The sequence below is a fragment of the Colossoma macropomum genome, unplaced genomic scaffold (assembly GCF_904425465.1).
Source record: "Colossoma macropomum unplaced genomic scaffold, Colossoma_macropomum, whole genome shotgun sequence".
NCBI classification, from domain to species: domain Eukaryota; kingdom Metazoa; phylum Chordata; class Actinopteri; order Characiformes; family Serrasalmidae; genus Colossoma; species Colossoma macropomum.
In genome coordinates this window covers 9,390,449-9,412,485 of record NW_023494807.1, presented here as the reverse complement: position 1 = coordinate 9,412,485, position 22,037 = coordinate 9,390,449, and the positions used below count along the sequence as shown (strand labels likewise).

Sequence of the window (22,037 nt, the reverse complement as noted above, 5' to 3'; positions counted from 1 at the left end):
GTGTGAGTGGGCGGGGCTAGACAACTGTAAACCAAATAAGAAGATGTGTAAATGTGATTGTTTTTGTGACATCACAAAAACAGTGAATTTAGAACAGGCCATTTTTGTAGCTTAGTTTCCATATTTCACTGCTGTCGAAAGAAAACCTCGTATCTCCACAATGTTAACTTTACAGGAGAAGGGAAAAACCTACTTTACTTTTAATGTACGTCAATGGAACCAGACTTTCTTCCAAGTCATTTTGGGTCGTTTCTTTTAGTCCATTCATCATTAAATTTACACACAATGTAAAGGACAATAGGTATTTTTAAATTATGGCAAAAACTGAAAAACGACAAAAATGGAGATACGAGGTTTTCTTCCCGACAAAGGCGATATATACAGTTTGGACTGAGGACTGAATTCTGAAACTTTGGACGTGTTCACACACTAAAAAAAACTTTAAAAGGTGAGAAAAGTTGTTTAGACCATATGGGCCCGTTGAATAGGTGAAGGGTGGTCTCTGACTATTGCACAGCTCTCTGTGTGATTGAGTGAGTGGTATGCTCGTGTCTGGGGGTGGTTGTGGTTGTTCGTCCTCCAGCAGATGGTCAGTCTTACATCACACTGGCAGATGCCGAGGTGTCCGATGGCAGCTCCCACTCCAGCCCGCTGGATGTTCTTACAGGCATCCTTCACACTTCCTTAAGTAGACGTGATGACAACAGGACCTCCTCCACTGGTCATTTGGGGGGATTTGAGTGATTCTCATGCCATACGTTGTCTAGTCTGAATTGTTGTGTGCAGCTGGCACTGTAATCACACGCTTTGAATTTTTTACACTTACTATATTCTATAATCTTGAAAAAGCTGGTGGGGGGGGGTGTTCTATAGTAAAGGCAGTGGTTATATATAGAACTATGAACACTCAATTTCAATGCATAAATAGTTCTTTGCATGGTTAAATTGTTCTTCTCTATGACAGGAAACCTGTTGTATATAGTTGTTTAAAGGCTCCATAGAATGGACAACTGTATTTACATTGGCACAGTTGAATGAGGAGAGTTCAGTACACGAAACCGACACATCGTGAACCTCAGCCGCCACTGTCTTGTTCAAATACAAATCCCACATTTGTAAAAGAGGGCAGTAAAACGAGCCAATTTCAAAATCCTAAACTGTTATGTAACACTGTTGACTCACACCAGCCCACATTCTAGGTCAGGATAACATCTACAATGGAGCAGCAACAATGAAAATGGCAGACTACATGCAGAAATGTACCGTTCCAGGCTGTGAAGGGATGTTGGCCCTTTTCATTCCCTTCCCAAGCAACCAAGCTGTCAGCAGGCATGACTGATGTTCGTCTTTAAATGAGGCTGAAGTTTTCTTCCTATTCACCAGCTTCTTAACCACCTTCTGTTCCACCTTAAATGCTACAACATGTACAGGTGCCAGATCATAACTGCAGCATCATTTAAGGTGGAGCAGAAAATTCGCAAAACAAGCTGACGGATAAGAAGCCAACTTCAGCCCCCACATCTCTAACAGGGTTCCGGACAACTTTAATTTAAAGCTGTTTGCTTGGTTTGTGGACAGTTTCTCAAACCTTAGGCGATATCAAGCAGCTTCGTTCAGTGGCTGACGCTTGAGACTGAAGAAAGTGGCAGCTCCAACTTTATTAGCATCATAACCCCAGCCGAAACTTGTAACCGTCTCTTTGATGGGTGAAACCAGATTATCTTAAATTGAAAGTTTCATAGCGAACTAACAACTTTAATTTACTTTGTGTTGCTGTCGAGATTGAAAACAAGTAGCTAGTTTAGGTAACGTTAGCTACTAGCAAGCTTCCAGTAATTAGCATAGCTAGCCAAATAGTACGATGACCTGGCTTATTTACACCAATTTTCATTTCATTTTCCTGCCTGTGTCTGTTTTGACATGTTGCTTTTGTGTGAGCCTTGTTGAAACCAGCCAATCAGAGAAAAGCTCTTCGGAAAAGCTCTTTCAGAAAACAGCTCATTTCATTCTAGGGCCAAATCACAGGATTAGAAATGGGCAGGTAAAACCTTATCTGGGCATTTTTGACCATTTCAGAACCATTTCACCCAAGAGTGTAATTCACACATTAGCAGTAATAATAATAATAAACAATAATAATTACCAGGAGGACAGTGGGCCACTGTTGGCCCGCTGATGGCAAAGCTGGCAGCCCACTGGCTTTTTGCTCAGCATTTTCTGGGTGGCCCACTGGTGGTCAAGCAGTGTGTAAGACAAAATGCCATTTTTCATCTCGTCCAGTTTATTATTTTTTTTTTCCTTTGTTTCTTTCTTTTGTTATCCTTTGTAAATTAGTTTAGCAAATAATTTTGACAGTAAAATCATAAATAAAGCTGATTATACAGCTGTAACCAGTCTATCAGTTATAGCGACCGCATTTTTAACTAAATCATTATATATTAGGCCCAGCCATTGTTTTTTTCCTTAGTAGTTTGTAATATTTGTTTTTGCTTATTTTCCATAATAAAAGGCTACATGCATTTAAAATCTGTTTAAGGAGATTAAAAACTAGTTAGACCTTGTATGCAGACCATCATATGCTTGCTGTCTTGATATTATTATTATTATTATTATTATTATTGTTACATGTGAGAAAAACTTTAGATGCATTGTTTCATTCTAAAATTTAGAAAGTACATTAAGTGTAAAATATAATTTGGCCATGTCCACACATTTTCAAATGTATTTGTTTAATACATTATACTTTCCATATAGGAATGTATTCCCTTTCCTATTTCCATTTTTATTGTAATTATTGTTATTATTATTGTTGTGTAGAACATATTATACATAGATATGCAGCTCTGTATGCTCTATAGAATAAGAATAAATGAGTCTTAATAACTTTTTGAACTGTCACACAAGCTGTTCTTGGTAGATCTGAGTAACCAATCTAAAGCATGAAATAGAAAACTTCTTCTTAAAGGGAAACAATTTTTTCTAAATTTCCTTGAGATGTAAACAGAGTCATTCAGAGTGGTTTGGTGTGAAATGGTTCAGATTTCTTTACAGTGGTGGTGATAGGAACCAGGGGTCGCCATGACTACAACACTAATATAGCCATTTTATTGACTATAACAAAACCACCAGTGAACCTACACTGTAAAAAATAGTTTGTCAGATCAACCTAAAACATTACCTCATGTGGTAACGAGCAACTGAACTAGTTTTATTCAACTCAAACAAATTACTTTGATCTAGAGAATCGTTCGTTCAAAGTATTTATTTAGACTGAATAAAACTAATTCAGTATTTACCACATAAAGGCTGTTTTAGGTTGAACTGACAAGTCATTTTTACCTTATGTCTTCTGAGTTTGTTATGTAACATGGATGATGGTAAAATAGTGGAAAATCTGAGAAAATAAGTTTTTGGGTGGACTGTTTTGCCTTTCAACACATTCCATGTTTTAATCCCATGAAGGGATTAAAATAAACTAATTAAAAAAATTTTTAAGCCCAAACTTTGTCATTAAACTATCATAAAACAGTGTCTCAGACATCAGGCAGCTTATTAATAACCATTTAATGTAATAACCTTCTGTGAGGGAGCTTTTAGAGGTGGACGTCTGGTTCCTATCACCACCACTGTGACTCGGTAAGTTTCTCTAGAATGGAGCATTTCACACTAAACCACTCTGAATGACTCTTACAGGCCTTACATGATGACAATGAGGCTTACAGAACATCTATCAGTCCCGCTGCCTTAGGAAAATCAAAAAGATCTGGTCAGACAGCATCATCCAGCACACAGCCTGTTCACCATCCTGCCATCAGGCAGGAGGTTCCGCAGCATACAGGCTAGAACAACCCGGTTAATGAACAGTTTCTACCCACAGGCTGTCAGGCTTCTGAACAAGCTGTGAAGCTGTGGGTCCTTCCCCAACTACCATTTCACTCAGTCACTTTGTCAGTATTGTTATATCATATAACAATACATATAACATTAAGTCACTTTAAAATGTATATATTCTTCACAGATTATCCCTTGTTTATTATATATATGTATATATATATATATATATATATATATATATATATATGTATATATATAAATATTTTATAGTTTAGTGTGACACCACTAGGTTGTACCTTATATCCTGAATTTGACTGAAATTCTACATTTAAGTCGCTGCCTTCCCACTAACACCTGTAACACTGTCTGCATTTGGCTGGAGCCGTTATCTTACCTTAACTAGAAGCGCCTCGAAATGAAAGGGGAACTCCACCGAGTTTCCAAAGTTTGTATATAATTAAGTGGGTAAGATGTCAACAAAGTCATTCACAGTGGTTTGGTGTGAAACGCTCTGTTCTAGAGAAACTCACCAAGTCGGTGATTTAAAGTGACTTAGTGGTGGTGATAGGAACCAGATGTCCACCACTAAGTCACTTTAAATAACAATAACACTGAGTCACTTAAGTCACTTTAAAATGTATATATTCTTCACAGATTATCCCTTGTTTAATATAAATATATTTGTAAGTAGCAGAGAGTTTTTTTTTCCTCCTTACACAGGTCCCTCCTGTCTCTATATTTTGTGAGTATTTAATATATTTCAGTTTCATTATTTTCTTCTGTATTTTATTTTCACTTTGTTTACTTTCTGTAGTGATTAGCTGAGTCTCGCCACAAGCATTTCAATGCATGAATGTCCTGACATGTTTTGCAAATGACAGATAAACTTGAAACTTGAAACTTGACTCTGCTTAACATCTCGACCATTTATTATCTAGCGAGAACCTTGAAATTCCCCTTTAACACAAACTTACAGACAACCTTTTAATAACAACATGACAGACTGTTATCATGTTATCAGGACACGTTATTTACAAACACTGACGCACCGCGTTCAGGTTTTTCAGAGCCAAATGAAGAACATGACTTATCGCTCCAGACTTTTCTAGAAAGCAGCTTCTATCTAGAACAGGCGTTGCTATGACATCAAGCACCCAACACCGGCTAACGGTAACAGCGGCAGGGGGAGGGGCCCCGCAGCGGCCAGCCAATCAGACGCTCCGAAGCGGCTCACGGGGTTCGCTCACAGAACAACCGTGCGGTCTAAATGCGTTTTAAGTTTCAATAATAACAGCATTAGCGGCGCTCGGGGGTGAAGCTGACGGACAGCAGAGTCTCCGACTTTACTTTTCCCTAATAAAGCTCACTCAGCCAGTTTGTTAAGGCTCCTTTAAACCTGTGGAAATGTTCGGCAGTCTTATCAGGGATTTCGAGGACGACCCCTTCTTTTCGTAAGTCTCTGAATCGCTTCTCTTACTAACCTTAACGGCTTTGCTCGGTCAGCTGTTCCCAGAACCTCGAAGACACCGCTAGGTTGTACCTTATATCCTGCATTTGACTGAAATTCTACATATAAGTCACTGTCTTCCCACTAACACCTGTTACACTGTCTGCATTTGGCTGGAGCCGTTATCTTACCTTAACTAGAAGCGTCTCGAAATGAAAGGGGAACTCCACCGAGTTTCCAAAGTTTGTACTTGTAAATGTTTAAGATGTCAACAGAGTCATTCAGAGTGGTTTGGTGTGAAATGCTCTGTTCTAGAGAAACTCACCAAGTCGGAACCGATCACAGTGGTGGTGATAGGAACTAGACGTCCACCTCTAAAAGCTCCCTCACAGAAAGCTACTACACGAAATGGTTATGAAAACGTTGTTTTACGTGGGTTTTGTGACAAAGTTTTGGTCCAAACGTATTTTAATGAACTTATTTTAATCCATTCATGGTCGAAGAAAACATGAGGCAAAAAACTGTAACGCTACAGAAACTCAGAAGACTCGTGTAGGTTCACTGGTGATTTTGGATGGTAAATAAAATGTCTATATTTGTGTTGTAGTCATGGCGACCCCTGGTTCCTATCACCACCACTGTAAAGACATCTAAGTCGGTATGTGTCTCTACAAACGAACTATTTCACATTAAACTATTTGAGTGACTGTTTATATCACAACCAATGAATTTTGCGGACATTTTGAAAATTATGAAGTCGCCTTTAAATTGCCAGCTTAATTAGTTTAACAACTAATTAATTAACATGTTCCATTACATGCCCAGAAGTATCCAGAAGCCTGTTTAATAAGTGAATCCTGCTTTAAAGAGGAATTCTACTGATTTTACAAATGTCTGTGTAATTGAATGGTTGATATGTGAATAAAGTCATTCAGAGTGGTTTGCTGTGAAGTGACCTATTGAGACGTTGTATGACAGTTTTTCAATAAGGTTTTGGCCTTAAATTTGTCTGTGTGTCTATCTGTTTGTTTATTAATTAATATTCAAGATTTACAACTTTAACTTTACATATTAAAATCTTGTCATTTTTGATAGAAAATGAAATGGGTACATATGCACTGTAGACATGGCAACCTCTGCTTTCCATCATTACCACTATAAAGGAAATCTGAGTTGATAAATTTCCCTGCAGTGTACGCCAGACCACTCTGAAAGACTTTTGTTTACATCTCAACAATTAAATTATGCAGAACTTTTTACAAGTTGGTGGAATTCCCCTAAGGTCACTATGCCCAATGCTGAGCGTGGGCTAGAGGGGAATACAGCCACCCAGCATTGGGCTGTGGGGCAGTGGAACTGTGTCCTCTGGAGTGATGGAGCTCCATCTAGTACCTTTGGGATGAGTTGGAGTGATCCAGAACTGACCATCCAGCATCACTACCTGACCTCACTAATGCCCAATCAAATCCTCACAGCAATGTTCCAACATCTAGTGTAAAGTCTTTCTAGAAGAGTAGAGGCTGTTACTGCAGCAAAGGGGGACAAACTCACTATTAATACCCTTCATTTGCGAATAAATGCTAGTTTGAGCAGCCATTTTTGAACAGTATAGTGTCATTCTGACCCAAACTCGCCACACTGGCCGTAATATTTATGTACTCATAATCGTCAGATTCTACACTCCTGTGTGAAGTAGCTCCAGCCTGCTGTGTTTGAACTGCATGCGTTGGAGCTAAAACTGATTGTGAGTGCAGAAGGTGATTCATAGGGTCTTTCCGCTGCTTTAGTGTTCTTGCTGAGTTTAGTAAAGTGAGATCTGTAAAGTGAATGTAAAGTGAGATCACTTGAAAATGCAGCACACATGGCTTCCCCTCCATCTGCTCAGTCAGCATGCATAAGCATTTCCAGCTTACACCTGGTAAAGTTGATGAATTGTCCTGCGTGTTTATGTGCTCCAGTAATATTTTCCCGTTTTCCTTCTTTTCTCTCCTTTAGCTCAACAAGGTAGGCTTTCCTATATCCTGTCTCAGTCTTCTCCTATGCTTAATGCATGACTGGATCTTTTGTATTACACCTCTTGCCACTTTAAGAGATTATGAACTCAGGCCTGATTGCTGTTTTCTGCTCTCTCTATATGGTAGTGACCCATTCCAGGCCCACAGTGAGCGTATGCGGCATATGATGAGGAGTTTTTCAGATCCTTTTGGCCATGGTTTCATGCCCAGTATCACAGATGGCCGGGACAGAGGACGCAGGGGAGAGGACCAACCCAGCACTAGCGTAGCCCACCGCAGTGACCACAGAGTGAGTACCGAGAGCTGAGTACTGAGAGCCAACCTTAAAGAAGTCAACCAGTTTTTCAAGATATCTGCATCGTTCAATCATTAAAGTCATTCTGAGTGGTTTGGTGCGAAATGATTGATTGTAGAGACTCAGATTTCTTTACAGTGGTGGTGATAGGAACCAGGGGTCGCCATGACTACAACACTACTATGGCCATTTTATTTACTGTACAAAACCACCAAGTGAACCTGCATGTGGGTTTTAATATGGAAAATAAATGATAAAATAATGGCAAAACAAAAAAGGTCAAACTTAGGCTACTCATATAAAATGCATTTAGACCAAAACCTTATTGTGCAACTACTGTAAATTGTCTCTTAAGCAATACACTTAGGCATTTTACATAAGAGCTTTTGGTGAGGGAGCTTTTAGAGGCGTTAAACTCTTCCTGTTACCACAGCTGTGAAAAAGTTCTTTAGAATGCCACATTTCACACAAACCACTGACATAATTATGCAGAAATTAAATAATAAAATGCTCAGAATTTCCCTTTCAGCTTTACCTCATGCAGATGTCAAGTCAGAGTTTCTGGTTCACCCTGTGCACTGTGGCAGCCGTTCATTCTATATTTAAGGGTGTACAGTCATATCTGCTTTGAGAATTATGTACAGATGTCATATGAGTGCTTAGTCTCAGGAGGATGTGTGCGTTCGTGGGTCAGGACCAGCTCTGACATTGCTAGCATGTCAAAACACATTGACCCCTGTAACTCCTGTTCGCTTGGCTCATCGCTCAAACTTTGCGCTCCGGTCTAGATACTCGCAATTCCCATGGTCAAAACTCTCAATCCAACGCCCGGCCCAGTTCCTCGACTCGCACTGACCCACATACTCTCCAGCCTGGCCGATGAGTGAAAGAATCTCAACATGTGTCCAACTTCTAGCATTGTACCCTATCGGTACACAGCAGTAGTTAAAATAACAATGCCAGCAAGGGGAGTTTACTGAGGTCATGATGGAAATTTGCCATGCTGGTGTAACCCGAGGCTCTTTACTGGCATAGTGGTTTCAGACGTATTGGGCACTGGAGGGAGAGGTCCGGAGTGTAGAGGATTGCTAGTGAAGGAGAAGTCCTTATCGCCCCTCAAGGTGCTATGTTTAGCCCTGCGGGTATTTTTAGCTGGCTGGACAGCATTGTTCCACTGACACACTGCTTCTCACTCAAACTCATTGAAGACTCTCTTGGGGACTCAACTGACTGAACCGTTGACACGTACGCTCGAAAGGAGCGCTGCTTTTTTAAACATAGGCTGGCAGATCGAGTTTCTGCTTTGTTTGCTCATTAAATAGGCAAATTGGATGTAATGTCTTATTACTTTGAACATTTTTGCAAATCTGCCCTCAAATACAAAGTCTGGGGTGTTCAGAAGAACCATAAACCCTTATGTTTGGTTTCCGGAACATGGATTAAGGCCTAAACTGTGACATCAGTCATGTTTCACCATTTAAAAATCCTCCTTAGGCTTTGGTTTAATCTGGGTCTGGGAAATTTATCCCTGAAAGGTTTGGATTCCCTGAAAATTACAAGTACATGTACAGCTGTTGGCTTTAAGAGAAATAGTCAAAGCAGCAATTTCCTTATGTTTTTCACTTTTTTCCCCCTACATTGTTTTAGTATTATAGAAAGTAAAGTAACTATACATTTATATATTTGTCTTTTCTGTTGGTCATAATTTAAAGACACTGAAATAACACCACATATGCACTTGATATCGTACCACTGCAGTGACAATACAAAACAGAATGGACTGACTGCCCTCTCTGTCAGCCCACTACTTATAGTGTGCTGGGTTGTCCATGTAGCCCTGAGGTCTCATGATGGCCAGCTGGCCTGCTGTAGCACCCCCAGGGTGCTAAACATAGTTCCCATGTCCCTCTATAACCCCTCCACCTTCACTCCATCTGGCTTGTATATTTATCCATGCTGATTACTTTCATCAAATGCCAGAGTCTTCTCTGACCTGCAATCTCCTTCTTTTTTTTGGGCTGCTCCTGTCCGAGGCCAGCCAAGAGGCCGTAAAGATAGCGTGAGCTGATTCAGGTCATGGTTGGCGAGTTTAGGAAGGTTTGGTTTTATGGGGCATGCTGGGTAGAGGTCATGCCACTGGCTTAGCCTAAATTATTAGAGGGGTGCTCCAGGTGTCTACTCTGGGGCCATTCTAGATTCATGTGTTTATGTGCCTGTTGCTGTGTTTGAGGGTTCGGTATTCTCACACACCTGCTTTGGCAGCCACGCAAGTCATCAGCTTTCATACACAGAACACACCACCACTCTCAAGTATCAGGCATGCTTTGGAGGATCTTTCTGCAGCAGACACAGATGCAGATACACATTCTAACACTTGGCCCTTCCACCAACCCGGCGAATATGTCCAGAGCTTAATCGAGAATCTTTTGGAACTATCACGTTGCACTCTTTATTGCCTCCCTGCTTACTTACCCTCAGCTTTCAGGAAACTCTTTATTACAAACGCAGAATGAAAATAAGAGATGATCCGACACGGCCTGCCACATCGTCAGTCATGCGTAAGACTTGGCGGTAGCGCTGTCATTTTGATAACCTGAGTCATGCTAAGGTGGCATCTGCGGCTTCGCCGTTGTGCTGATAATTCTCAGAATCCCCTCCCCTACCGAGATCTCTTGTTTGTAAATCAGTCGCCAAAATAAAAGCACCTTTTCCCTTTGGAGCTGTGAGTCATCTTCACCTCCCAGCCCAGTCAAGCAAAAAGCATCTGGGAGAGGAGCAAGAGGAGACCCGCTGCTGTGACGAGGCGCTGCAGAAATGGGTCATGAACTCAAGTCAGCAACATAGCTCCCGGCTCACACAGTTCACCCAAAATAGTGTGTTAATGAAAGAACCTTTTACCCCTGCTCTGGATTTTACGCCATTTAAACTAGGAGACCCTCGCACCCGAAAGATAACCGTGGCCTTCTCTCAGGGGCATTATTAGTCTTTAGCTCTCTTTCAGGAGTGTTGATAGGTTTACAGCAGCGTGACCTTTCGGAGGAGCTGATGCAGCGCTGTCAAGACCCTGGCTCTCATAGAGCCGCGATCAGTTCGGAGGAAAAGAATCTGCTTCACTCTGAAATGCCAGAATAATCCGCAGTGACAGACACCAATTTTGCAAAGACTGTGGTCCTCTCAACACCCGATGAACTTTATATACTGAACTTTCAGGGTTCATACACATACGCACCTGTTCAGACATGCGTTTGTCCTGCCTGCTGCTGCTTTTAGAGGCAGGGCAGACATTACATTACGATGGAAGATTATGGAAAAATGGATTTTATTTATTTATTTAAGATATGATATATCGTGCGCAAAATGACCAACGACATATTGACCAGGATTAACCATATTGACTTAATATGACCAGGGACAACTAACAAGCTATCAGAGTTATTTCTTTATTTATTTAGTTGGGTAGTTATTTCACACCCCATGGTTGTTCGTTATGTTGTCGTCTTTGGGTTGGCATGAGTAACTAATAGTATATTAATTAATGCGTTATTTAATTATAATTAATAATAAGTAAAATGATTTTTGTTCATCCTCCCAGCCCTGATGTGCGCAGCAGCGACTCTCCCAGGGCAATAAGGTCTGGCAGTACCAGCAACAGCCCCTTACATTGACCATCTACATATATCCCCTTACTCCCTGGCCTGAGATCAGTTTTGGCTTTATGTTTCTTCTTTATAGTTGGCATTATGCCTGGATTCGACCCTTGACCGTAAAGGAATTTTAAGGATTTGATTGACGGGTTCAGGCACAAATAAACAAAAAACATTTCTATCTATATCCAGCCGCAACTGTCAAACAGCTAAGCAGAAGTGGCTTCTATGTTGCTTTCAAATGGGAAGCAGACAAATATGGATATATTTAACCAAAAGTAAACCGGAGCTGCTGGGTGGTATTGAAAAAATTCAGTTTGACGATTTTTTTTCTAATATATTATGGAATCTGATGATATTTAGGTTAGCATTAATGAAGTTAATAAACCTGTATTTTCTGAGAGCTGCTACTCTGTGCTAAAAGAATGTCATACAGACTCACTTGTTTTGATTGGACTTTTTATTCTGTTGTTTTGTTGTTGTTGTTTTTTTTTTATTACACCAAGGGGAATCTTTTATGTTATTGTAAACGTTAACCAGGCAGAAATCACATTTACAGAGAGGAAACTTACTAGTAATTTAGTTATTTGTCCATTTCTAACTGTTACTTAAATAAAAGATGAAAGGAATAAATTAAAAGCAAAGCCTACATGAACACTGCTTTTTTAGAATTTTCGTCATGTAATATCTCATAGATATATTGTTCATTATCTATCTAATGTGATCATTTTTGTAATAACTTTAAATATGTACAAAAATCTAATCGTCTTAGTCCAACGATTACTCTCGCTTACTGACTGTTAAAATGAGCAGACATGATTTTACATTTAAAACCCGCCGCTAAAAGTTTTGGTGGTCAAAGTCGAAGATGAGTTTAAATGTCTGGCTCAAGGAAACAAAAAAAAAGCCTTGAGTTTCAGAATGTAAGGAAACATCTAAGCCTAAACGCCTTTGTCTTCACTACTTTAATGCAAATCTGTGTGCAGCTTATTCATATCATTCCTTAAGTCAAGAAAGATCGATTAAACCCCTGACCCCACGTTGTATCCCACATTGTCCGGCAAAAGCAGCCATGCTGTCCTGCAACTGAACCGTTGTGATCTGGTCACCCTAGCGAGTTTTGTAACAGTCAGATCTCGCCAAGCTGGTAATCTGGAAGCACCGGGCTTTAGGATGCCCTTTTTATCGGTACAGGCGGGACATCTGCCACTTTGGCACACATTCATGCTGGCGTAGCAGTGCTGGGCTTATTTAGAATACCAGCACAAACAATGGGAGAACTTCTGGGAATTAGATCTGATGAAGGGTCAGTTTTAGCCTTCTTAGAAATTCTTAGAAAGACACTAGCACTCCGAGGGCCAGATGTCCATACGTGAGCAGGTGCAGCATGAAATGTGACTTGATGCGGCCACAGTGTTCTCTCGCAACACGCTTCAAATTAACGCGTGATTTAGGAAGGATTTGGCTGATCAAGCTGAGTGTAGAAATGCGTACTCATACTGTGGGGTGCAGTGAAATAGTGGAGCCATCGACAAGCTTGGGACAAAAATGAAAGCACGAGTACCAAGTGACTGTTTTGCTGTCACATTATTGTCAGCTTGGCTGTAATTGTACTCACAAAAGCACAGTTTGGGAAACAATGCAGGTTGTAAGCACACATTGCAACTGCATTAAGGCATATTTTGGAATGCAGATGGTCACATATGGAGCAGCCGCACATGAGCTCAAGGCAGGGTGTTCAGTCAGACACCCCTGGCCTAAGGTCACCAATCCCAATGTCACACGCCAGCTAGAGGGGTATAATGCCCCCCAGCTTTGGGCTGGGGAGCAGTGGAGCTGTGTTCTCTGGAGTGATGGAGCTCCATCCAGTACCTTTGGGATGATTTATGATTCAGAACTGATCATCCAACATCAGTACCTGACCTCACTAATGCTCAATCAAATCCTCACAGCAGTGTTCCAACAGCTTGTGCAGAGGTCACTAATAGACGGACCGCGGTCCGAGTCCAGACCCAGACGCTGTCCTCTGCGGACCTGGACCTACAACCGATAAACTATGGATAATTATGTAATTATATATTAGGTCGGTGTCATATGAGAGCTGTAACTGTCTTCTTTCCAGTCAAATAGATGGGTTTTTGGCTTTCAGCAGTAAATTATAAGCATATAGCAATATGTGTATGCTCATAATTCACATGTTCCGTTAATTTGAGGGGAGCTTTTACAAAAAAAAATAATAATAAAATAAAAATTTGCATTTATTTCATGCAGTTACTGAATAATTTGCCTTATGATTTGGGCCTGTAAATTCAGAAGGACAAACCAAAATATACCCTGAAGAATAAGAGGTTAACGCCCTTCATTTCAGAAGAAAAGCCGGACGAGCTGGTGTTTACAGTCTTTTGGACGTATACTTGATGCATAAACTTCACGTTTACATTTCTACACCAGCTTCGTACATAAAACGTAAGCAGAACGTGTCCTTCTTGTGCCCGACACTGGCATAAAAGGCTTAGTACATCTGGCCCTGGGACATGGGACCGACTCTCCCTGGCATATATTTCTCACATCTTTATAGCGCTCCACAATTTACAGAAGTACAAGTTGTTGTTTTGGTGTCACATCATTAACAACTTGATGTGGTGCATTCCCTCCCTTAAGCTCCATGTGTTCTTCAGAGCGCATGTTAACGCCACAAGGGCTCTTAGCCATAAGTGCACATACTCTGAAAGCGCCCCGCTCTTTGAACTGTCCAGCAGACTGTCGGAGGGAATGCTTTGATGAGCAGTTATGACGGAGAAGCCCTAAGGATAGACTTCAGTAGCGATCTTAGATTGAAGTGGTGATGTATGGGAGGAACGGGTTGGAGAGGCTGCCCTCAGCGCACACCTAGGAGCACTGAAGAGCTGTAGAAGTTGATAATATAGGTCATAAGAAGGGATGTGTGTACATGTCAGAGAGAATAAGAGAGAGAGACAGGAATAGAGAGAAAGAAACTTGGGGAATAAGAGACGTTGGGATTGATGGGAGCAAACGCTGTTTAGTCAGTGTACTGTCCCTTGTTGTGGTGTTATATATACACAACCAGTTATTAAAAAGCATTTTAACCTAAAGACTCAGTCTTAAAAAGTTTTGAAGCTGCTTCCAAGACAAAGGGAAGAGTCAAAATTGGTAGAAGCCCGAGATTTCTGACTGTATTATTCTGCATGAGCTATTTCATGGTTTTGATAGCTTTATTAATATTCTATAATGTGAGGAAAACATAAATCAATTATAAAAACTATTTATAAGTAGGTGCGTCTAAATGTTCAACTGTTAGAATATATTAGAATATATTAACAGCTGTTTGCCACCACACACATCTCCACCCAAACATTGTATAATTTTTCCATTTACATCATTCGGTCAACTCTGCAAGACAGTTGTGTAACTTAAGATTAAGTGACCCTTATTAGTCCCACAGCAGGAAAATTTCACCTCTGCATTTATTCCATCCATGTAGTGAAACACCACATACACACTAGTAAACACACACACTAGGGGGCAGTAAGCACACTTGCCCAGAGCGGTGGGCAGCCCTATCCACAGCGCCCGGGGAGCAGTTGGTGTCTTGCTCAAGGGCACCTCAGTCACATACTGTTGGCTCAAGGGATCGAACTGGCGACCTTCCAGTCACAGGGCTGGGTCCCTAACCTCCAGCCCACGACTGCCCCCAAAGCAAAAGATTTGTGCGTGAATGAAGAGAAACCCGAGCTATGAAAATGCAGTAGGCTGTGATGTTATTCATGGAAATACACTCCCTTTTGTGTTATATTACACGCATACAGCATTTGTCTGCTTATTATTACGTGACATTAATCAGCATAACTGTTATTTTAATATTTGTCATGAGATGTGACTTCAGGTGGAATAAGAGACGTTACTAGTCTGTAACTAGCAGTAAACCTGCTTTGAAATGCAAATAGGTCAGTAGTTTTCTCAGAGAGAGAGCTCTTTGTTCACTTCCCACATAAACATGAACAATGAGAAATGATTGTTGTAGTTTATTTGTCAGATGTTGTATAGTATCTATCAATTTGGGCTGTTTTACAAGTTTTTTTTACCTCAAATGTGGTAGATATAAAAAAGTACATATTTTAAAAATTCTTCAACCATTTGTAGTTTTATTTGATTGCTTTTGTCGTTTTACTGTTTGCTTTTTGGGCATGATATAAACAGCACTGATGTCACCAGCTGCCAATTTATGTTGCATTGAATTTGGCTTTGAAGGATGTTCATGCGGTGCCTCCTGGTGGGACACTCGGTTTGCCCGATGAAACCAAGACCACTTGAAAGCAGCATATAAACAGCCTTTGTAGAATTTGTACATGTCAACTCAGCGAGTCTGTATATATGCCTGTCCCTGTAGGAGATGGATTTGTTCAGGAACCCTTTTGCCATGATGGACAACGTGATGGCAGACATGAGAAACAGAATGGAAAACATGCACCGGAACCTTGTGAGTTCATCTAAACCCACTACAAAATCCACCCAACACTCGAAACTGAAATAGTGTCCTTGTATTTGCTGTGATTACTGTGTTGTCTTGAGATTAGAAAGAGATTAGACTGGCCTGTGGTTAAAACCCCTTCATTTTGTTTCAGGACAACATCTCCACAGACTCCAACACCCACGCGTTCAGCTCCTCCTCAGTCATGACCTACTCTAAAGTCGGAAATGAGCCACCCAAGTGTTCCAGGCCTCCACTCAGACACGGTGTGCTCCCGGCGGGGTGAGTACTGAGGAACAGGGGCCAGTATTAAAACGCAATCGGCTAGATTCATGAAACGCACCACCAGCAAAGTGTCGGGTAAACACCAGTTCTCATTCATTAACAAGAATTACTGCTGCACTTTTACTCTTTACCTTTTACTCTTTACTCTCTACCAGATATTTACCAGCTTCTTGTTCTAATTTTCCTGTTCCACCTGGACTATTTAAAGTGGAACGGGAAAGTTAGCTAGCTAGCTACAGAGACATTAGCATGCTAATAGCGATTTTGTATGCTCGTTATGAAGAAAAGGACCATAATACATTGAAACTGCATTAAACTTACATTTTACAGTGGTTATCGTAATTTTTTAACAGAGAAAATTCTCACATTTGTGGGTTTCTTTGGTCTCTTGCTCAGCCATCTTGCCGGTTTTTCTTTTTTTCTCATACGCTCTGTTTGGAGTCTCTGAAAAACCTCTGTTTGGAGGGTCATGTTGCCCTAACACTTCACCCTACCCCTCTATCTCAACAAAGATTGGGACACCCTAACCCTAAACGTGAACACACAAAACAGAGGGCTAAGGGCTCAGTGGTAGGGGCGAGGGGTGAAATGGGATTGGGCCATGGTAAGAAGATGAAGTGGATTTTAAGAAGTGAGTGATATTTCTACAGTGTTGTTAAACATTTCTAGTCATGCAAGTTGTCAAGTTATGTATGTACACTCACTCTGTTAAGTAACTAATATATTTAAAAAGCTACTTTTGATTTGTTTGGATTGATCATAACAAGTCCAGTTGTAGAAACGGAGGAAGGTGAGTTTCATGACAGAATATTAATATGGAATTCAATATTGAGTATTTTACAACAGTTTCAGTGCAATTTTGCTGATCTGCCATGATTTAAAACAAGAAGTAAAGTCATCATTCCTACATAGCCAAGCAGTTTATGTCACAAGCTGGACCTGTTATGTATTTTGTCTTGTCACAACTTTGACAGTGAATAGAAGTTTACATTGCTTTAGAAAGGTCTGTGGTTACTTAGCATTAATCAAACTTGTTGCTGCAGCCTAACCAAAGTACATCTTACAGTCAACAGCTCTGATTTTTGTTTTTCTTTCCTATAGCATGTCCATTCTGGCACCCAGAGAGGTGATGTGCATTGGTCACTAAAGGGGAATTGCACCAGTTTTTCAAAATGTCTGCGTAATTCGATCACTGAAATGTAAACATTGGAGTAAACTCTCATTCAGAGTGGTTTGATGTGAAATTGTTCATTATAGCGAAACATAGAGACTCGGATTTCTTTACAGTGGTGATAGGAACCATGACTACAACACAGAAATAGTCATTTTATATAGTGGTAAATGGGGGCAAAAGTGTGTTTACATGAACTCAATGATTTGATCATAATCGGATTTCTGCAGTTATCTGATCATTCAAATGGTCATGTAAACACCATACTCCGATTTAGAAATCCGATTAAGAAATCTGACAAAGGCTGGATTTTAGCTCAGTAATCAGATTTCTCAGTGCATGTGAACTCTTACTCTGATTTCTCAGTCTGAGCATGTGTGAGATCAGACGGTGGATGTTGCTAGACGCAGCAAAACACTGTTGCAGTGACGCTGAAACCAAACATGAAATGAATGATTTAAATATTCTTCTTCTTCTAGATTATGTATGTTCATATTTTCAGGTAAAGCGGCGCAATGTTTTAAAAAAACACGGCATCAAGTTTGAGTTTTATGTTAGGTTTACGTCACGTCGTCTTCTGTGAGTTTATTGGCTGGCTGCAAAGTAGAAATCCCATTAATGTCTGACTCATGTTGACCCAGAGTTTCCCCATTATCTGATTACTCAAGTGCATGTAAACACACTCAATGTCTCAGGCATCAGAGAGATTTTAGAGGTGGACGTCTGGTTCCTATCACCACCACTGTGAACAATTCTGATTAGGTAAGTTTCTCTAGAACAGAGCATTTCACACCAAACCACTCTGAATCACTCTGTTTACATCATAACTATTTAATTAAAAGATTTTTGAAAAATCAGTGGAATTCCCCTTTAAGATCATTGGCTCTTTAACTTGTCCATTTTAATGGGGCACGTGTAGAAATACAGCAGCGATAAAGAGAGATCTGTGCACTGATCACCCTCACAATACCGTGCCACACATTTTGTTTGGTGTGGCCCAGTATTTATTAATCTGGCTCAGTGTGTTTTCATCAGTACTGAACAGCTGTTGTGTGTGAAGACTTTAGAGACATACAGGATACAGTGGGACAGTGACGGTATGTATCTGTGTGTAGATTAGGGAAACCAGGCGGGCTCTCAAGGACTCAGAGAGTGGCGTAGAAAAGATGTCCATTGGCCACCACATCCAGGACAGAGGCCACGTTATCGAAAGGAAGCAAAACCGAAAAACCGGAGAGAAGGAGCTTAACCAGGATTTCCAGAACATGGACGAGAGTGAGTGTGCTTGTAGTATCTTACTTATTAACTTAAACTGATGGAAAAAGACAGAGTGCCTTGTGTGGGATATATAGGCTGAATTCCTTGATGTTAGCACTGTGCAAAATATAGTCTCAGCTGGTATACTGTGATATTGGTATATATCATAAATATATATTGCTGCTATCGGAAGAAAACCTCGTATCTCCATTTTTGTTGTTTTCCAGTTCTTGACAGAATTGGAAAATACCTGTTGTCCTTTACATTGTGTGTAAATTTCATGATGAATGGACTAAAAGAAACAGCCCAAAATTACTTGTAAAAACGTCTGGTTCCATTGACTTACATTAAAAGTAAAGTCTGTTTTTTCCTTCTCCTGTAAAGTTACAATTTTGGAGAAGATTTTCTTCCGACAACAGCGATATATTTCCTTTTTTTAATGTGTTTAGTGTCATTTACAACATTTACAAAGTGTAAAGGTTGCTTGATGTAATTTTGCGAGCAGATCATGTCCAATCAGAACAAGCTACAGTTACAGCTACTGTAAAAAAGCATCGAGCAGCCAAGAAAATGCCCAAGATTTCGTCATATTCAATTAATGCTCACTTACATTTTTTTAGAAAATGTTGTGAAATTGAATTTTCTCAAAATTATAGTTGTTTTGCAGTTAATTTTTAAATGAATTAAATTTCACCTTCACATAGTTTAGGCCTGAGTTGGAATTTCAAACAGCCTTAGAAGACGATTTTTCTGCCTGTTTCCTGTTTAAGCTACAGCCAAGCCCTGCCAGCCATAACACATTCTTGTCTTTATTTATTTACCCTTCAGTAATGGGAAACAAAACACAAGGTCACATTTTAGCACTTGCTCCATTTAATCACCCTGTGCATGAATCCCAAAACTGTCCATCACCCCTGACCTCTGACCCTCACCTCTTTGGCCTTGTAGCTGAAGCCCAGTCATTCGATGAGGAGTGGCAGCGGGAGTTGTCCAAATTCCAGCCCACCGCACCAATGTCCCGCCTGGAGGCCCCCAAGCCCAGAGCCATGCACAGAGCGGCCATCGCCGGCCCCGAAAACACACAGAGGTGAGCTATGCTTCAAAAAGCTGCCTCAGCGGGATGCTTCTGCATTAGGGTGGAAAAGGCACAGCACTGCTGTGTGTAAAACTCCAAAACAAACCATACAAAACAAGTAAACCTTACCTAAGAACCCAGTTTTATTTAAAGTAAAGGACTCACAAGTACTTAGCAAGTGCGAGCTAAAAGGCTCACACATTCTCTATTAATATTCAACGTTAGGTTTTAAAAGTATTTATTGTGGAACTGCAAGTGTTTAGCAGGCAAGTGGCCATGCTCCCTTTAAACGGCTCTGCAAATACTGCCATACAAAACATAAGTTTCATTGGCTACAGCGCCCCCTGATGGACAAAACCTCCATAGAGCTGCTTTAGTATTTATTGTAGAACTGCATCATACAAAGGAAAGAATATGTTTCTCATGTGTCTTAAATGTTTTAAGTGTCTGCTTTACTTCCTGCCTAACAACACCCCTCACCTATGGTAAAATCTCTCTCATGCAAGGCCTCTTGTAGCTCATTGCTTTGACTTCGGTATAAACCTTAGGTCTTACTATTATGGCTGCACAATATAGTGTTAATGTGATATAAAGGCTACACAATTTATCATTATGGTGATATAAGGGCTACACAGCAAATTATTGTGATAATCGAGCTGCACAATACATCATAATGGTGATATTAGTGCTGTCCAATGTATAGTAACTATGTTATGCCTTTGGCAGTATAGTAATGCGCATATCATTAAATATTTTAATGTGTGCTGGAAGCTTCCTGACCAGCTTTTCTGTAGGTGTGCAGATCAATCAAGTCATTCACATGATGCAACAAACAGACATACTTTTGGTCAAAATTATTCAGTATAAGTGCTGTGTTACATTAAGAAATCACCACTGTATTTCAGTACAATGCAATTGCAGTATAATTGCGAACTTCATACATGACGTCTACAATTATTCGCTAGAAAACTTCCTAAAATCAGAGAATTTCTAGGGAGGAAAACTGCCAGTGCGCTCTGAACTAGTCCAAAATAAATTGCTTCAAATGGAGCTTTCTGCAAAATTGTAATTTGTAAATGACCAATCAGCACTCAGTAGCAGTAATACCGACCAATGAGCACTAAGTAGCAGTAATGTTAACCAGTGAGCTCTCAGTAGCACTAATGCTAATAAATCAGCACTCAGTAGCATTAATGCTGTAATACCAACCAATCAGCTTTCAGTAGCAGTAATGCTAACCAATCAGCACTCAGTAGCACTAATGCTAACCAATCAGCACTCAGTAGCAGTAATGCTAACCAATCAGCATTAGTGACAGTTTCCTTTGATTTTTTTGTGTAATAAATTCTTCTGTTTTCCAAAATTAAAGTACGTTCCTTCATTAAAGCGTAGGAACGTGTTTAATTTTACATTTTAGCCATTTCACTCCATTCACCCTCATTCACTGAGGACTCGCTCGTGGGCGCCCTCTAGTGTTTAGCAGGCATGTTTAGGAAGTGGCCACGTCCCCTTTAAACGGCTCTGCAAATACTGCCATACAAAACATAAGTCTCAATGGCTACAGCGCCCCCTGATAGACAGACCTCTATAGAGCTGCTTTAATTACATAACTTTAATGTGAAATGTGGCATTTTAATATTGCAGCTTTATTGATGTGATTTTGTTTTGCTCCTCCAGAGAAAAAGACGATGCAGCAGAAAGCAAGAAGAAGACTCACGTCTCTGAGCTCAACATTCAGGGCTCCAGGATGAAGAAGAAGTAAAACCTTGATGAAATGAAAATAAAACTCTTTGTCAGGCAGCGGCTCCCTGGTGCTTTCGCCCACGTCTCTTTCAGACCAGTGCTTATGCTTTCCATGCTACTCGCTTCTGCGCCGTAAGCTAGGCTGCAGCTGCGTCTGCTCGACTGATGGAGGTTTCTCCTCCACTGTGTTTCTGTATTTACTGAAATGTTTGAGGAAGACGGCGTTGAAAGAATACAGCGTTACCTGAAAATGGTATAAAGGCCAGTGCAGTCGCTTGAGGAAAAAGGATATTTATGCTAACCAAATACAAGCACATAGATTTTTAGTCATGTTTTCATGCACAAAACACTTTCTTCCATCTTCTGTCCAGGGAGTAAAAGTTTGATTTCTCGATTTCCCTCAATTGCTTGAATATTATTTTTTGCCTTTTTCTCTTTTTCTTTTGCTTTTTAATGAAATAATAAAAAACACAAATGTTATATATTTCAGAACGCATTTAGGAATATTGTAATATATGTGTAATTGGCTAAAACGGCTGCCCCTTAGCAAAAACATTATCTGCTGTATACATTTGTAAAGAAATGCCAGAAAGACCCTTTTTATACAGTCGTCATTGTGTTCAGCTTATTGGTTTGTATTTTCAGCTTGTTGGTTTAATGTTGAACCTGGGTGACAAAAGGAAAGCAAGGTGTAAAACAGACATTCTCAGCTATGATGTAACTTATATTAACATATTCGTGGACTTCATAATGTCCTCAATAAAAAGTGAACTGAGTCATGA

At 40.2% G+C, this 22,037-nt stretch overlaps 1 protein-coding gene across 1 annotated transcript; it reads left to right on the top strand.

The window, feature by feature from the left end:
- Positions 1 to 5,106: 5,106 nt before the first annotated feature.
- On the top strand, positions 5,107 to 22,037 carry mlf1 (myeloid leukemia factor 1). The gene is given in 9 exon segments (XM_036556606.1): positions 5,107 to 5,285; positions 7,277 to 7,285; positions 7,423 to 7,585; positions 15,644 to 15,733; positions 15,879 to 15,963; positions 15,966 to 16,006; positions 18,296 to 18,455; positions 19,386 to 19,524; positions 21,190 to 22,037. Coding segments are annotated over 9 exon segments (819 nt in total). The 5' UTR covers positions 5,107 to 5,238; the 3' UTR covers positions 21,275 to 22,037.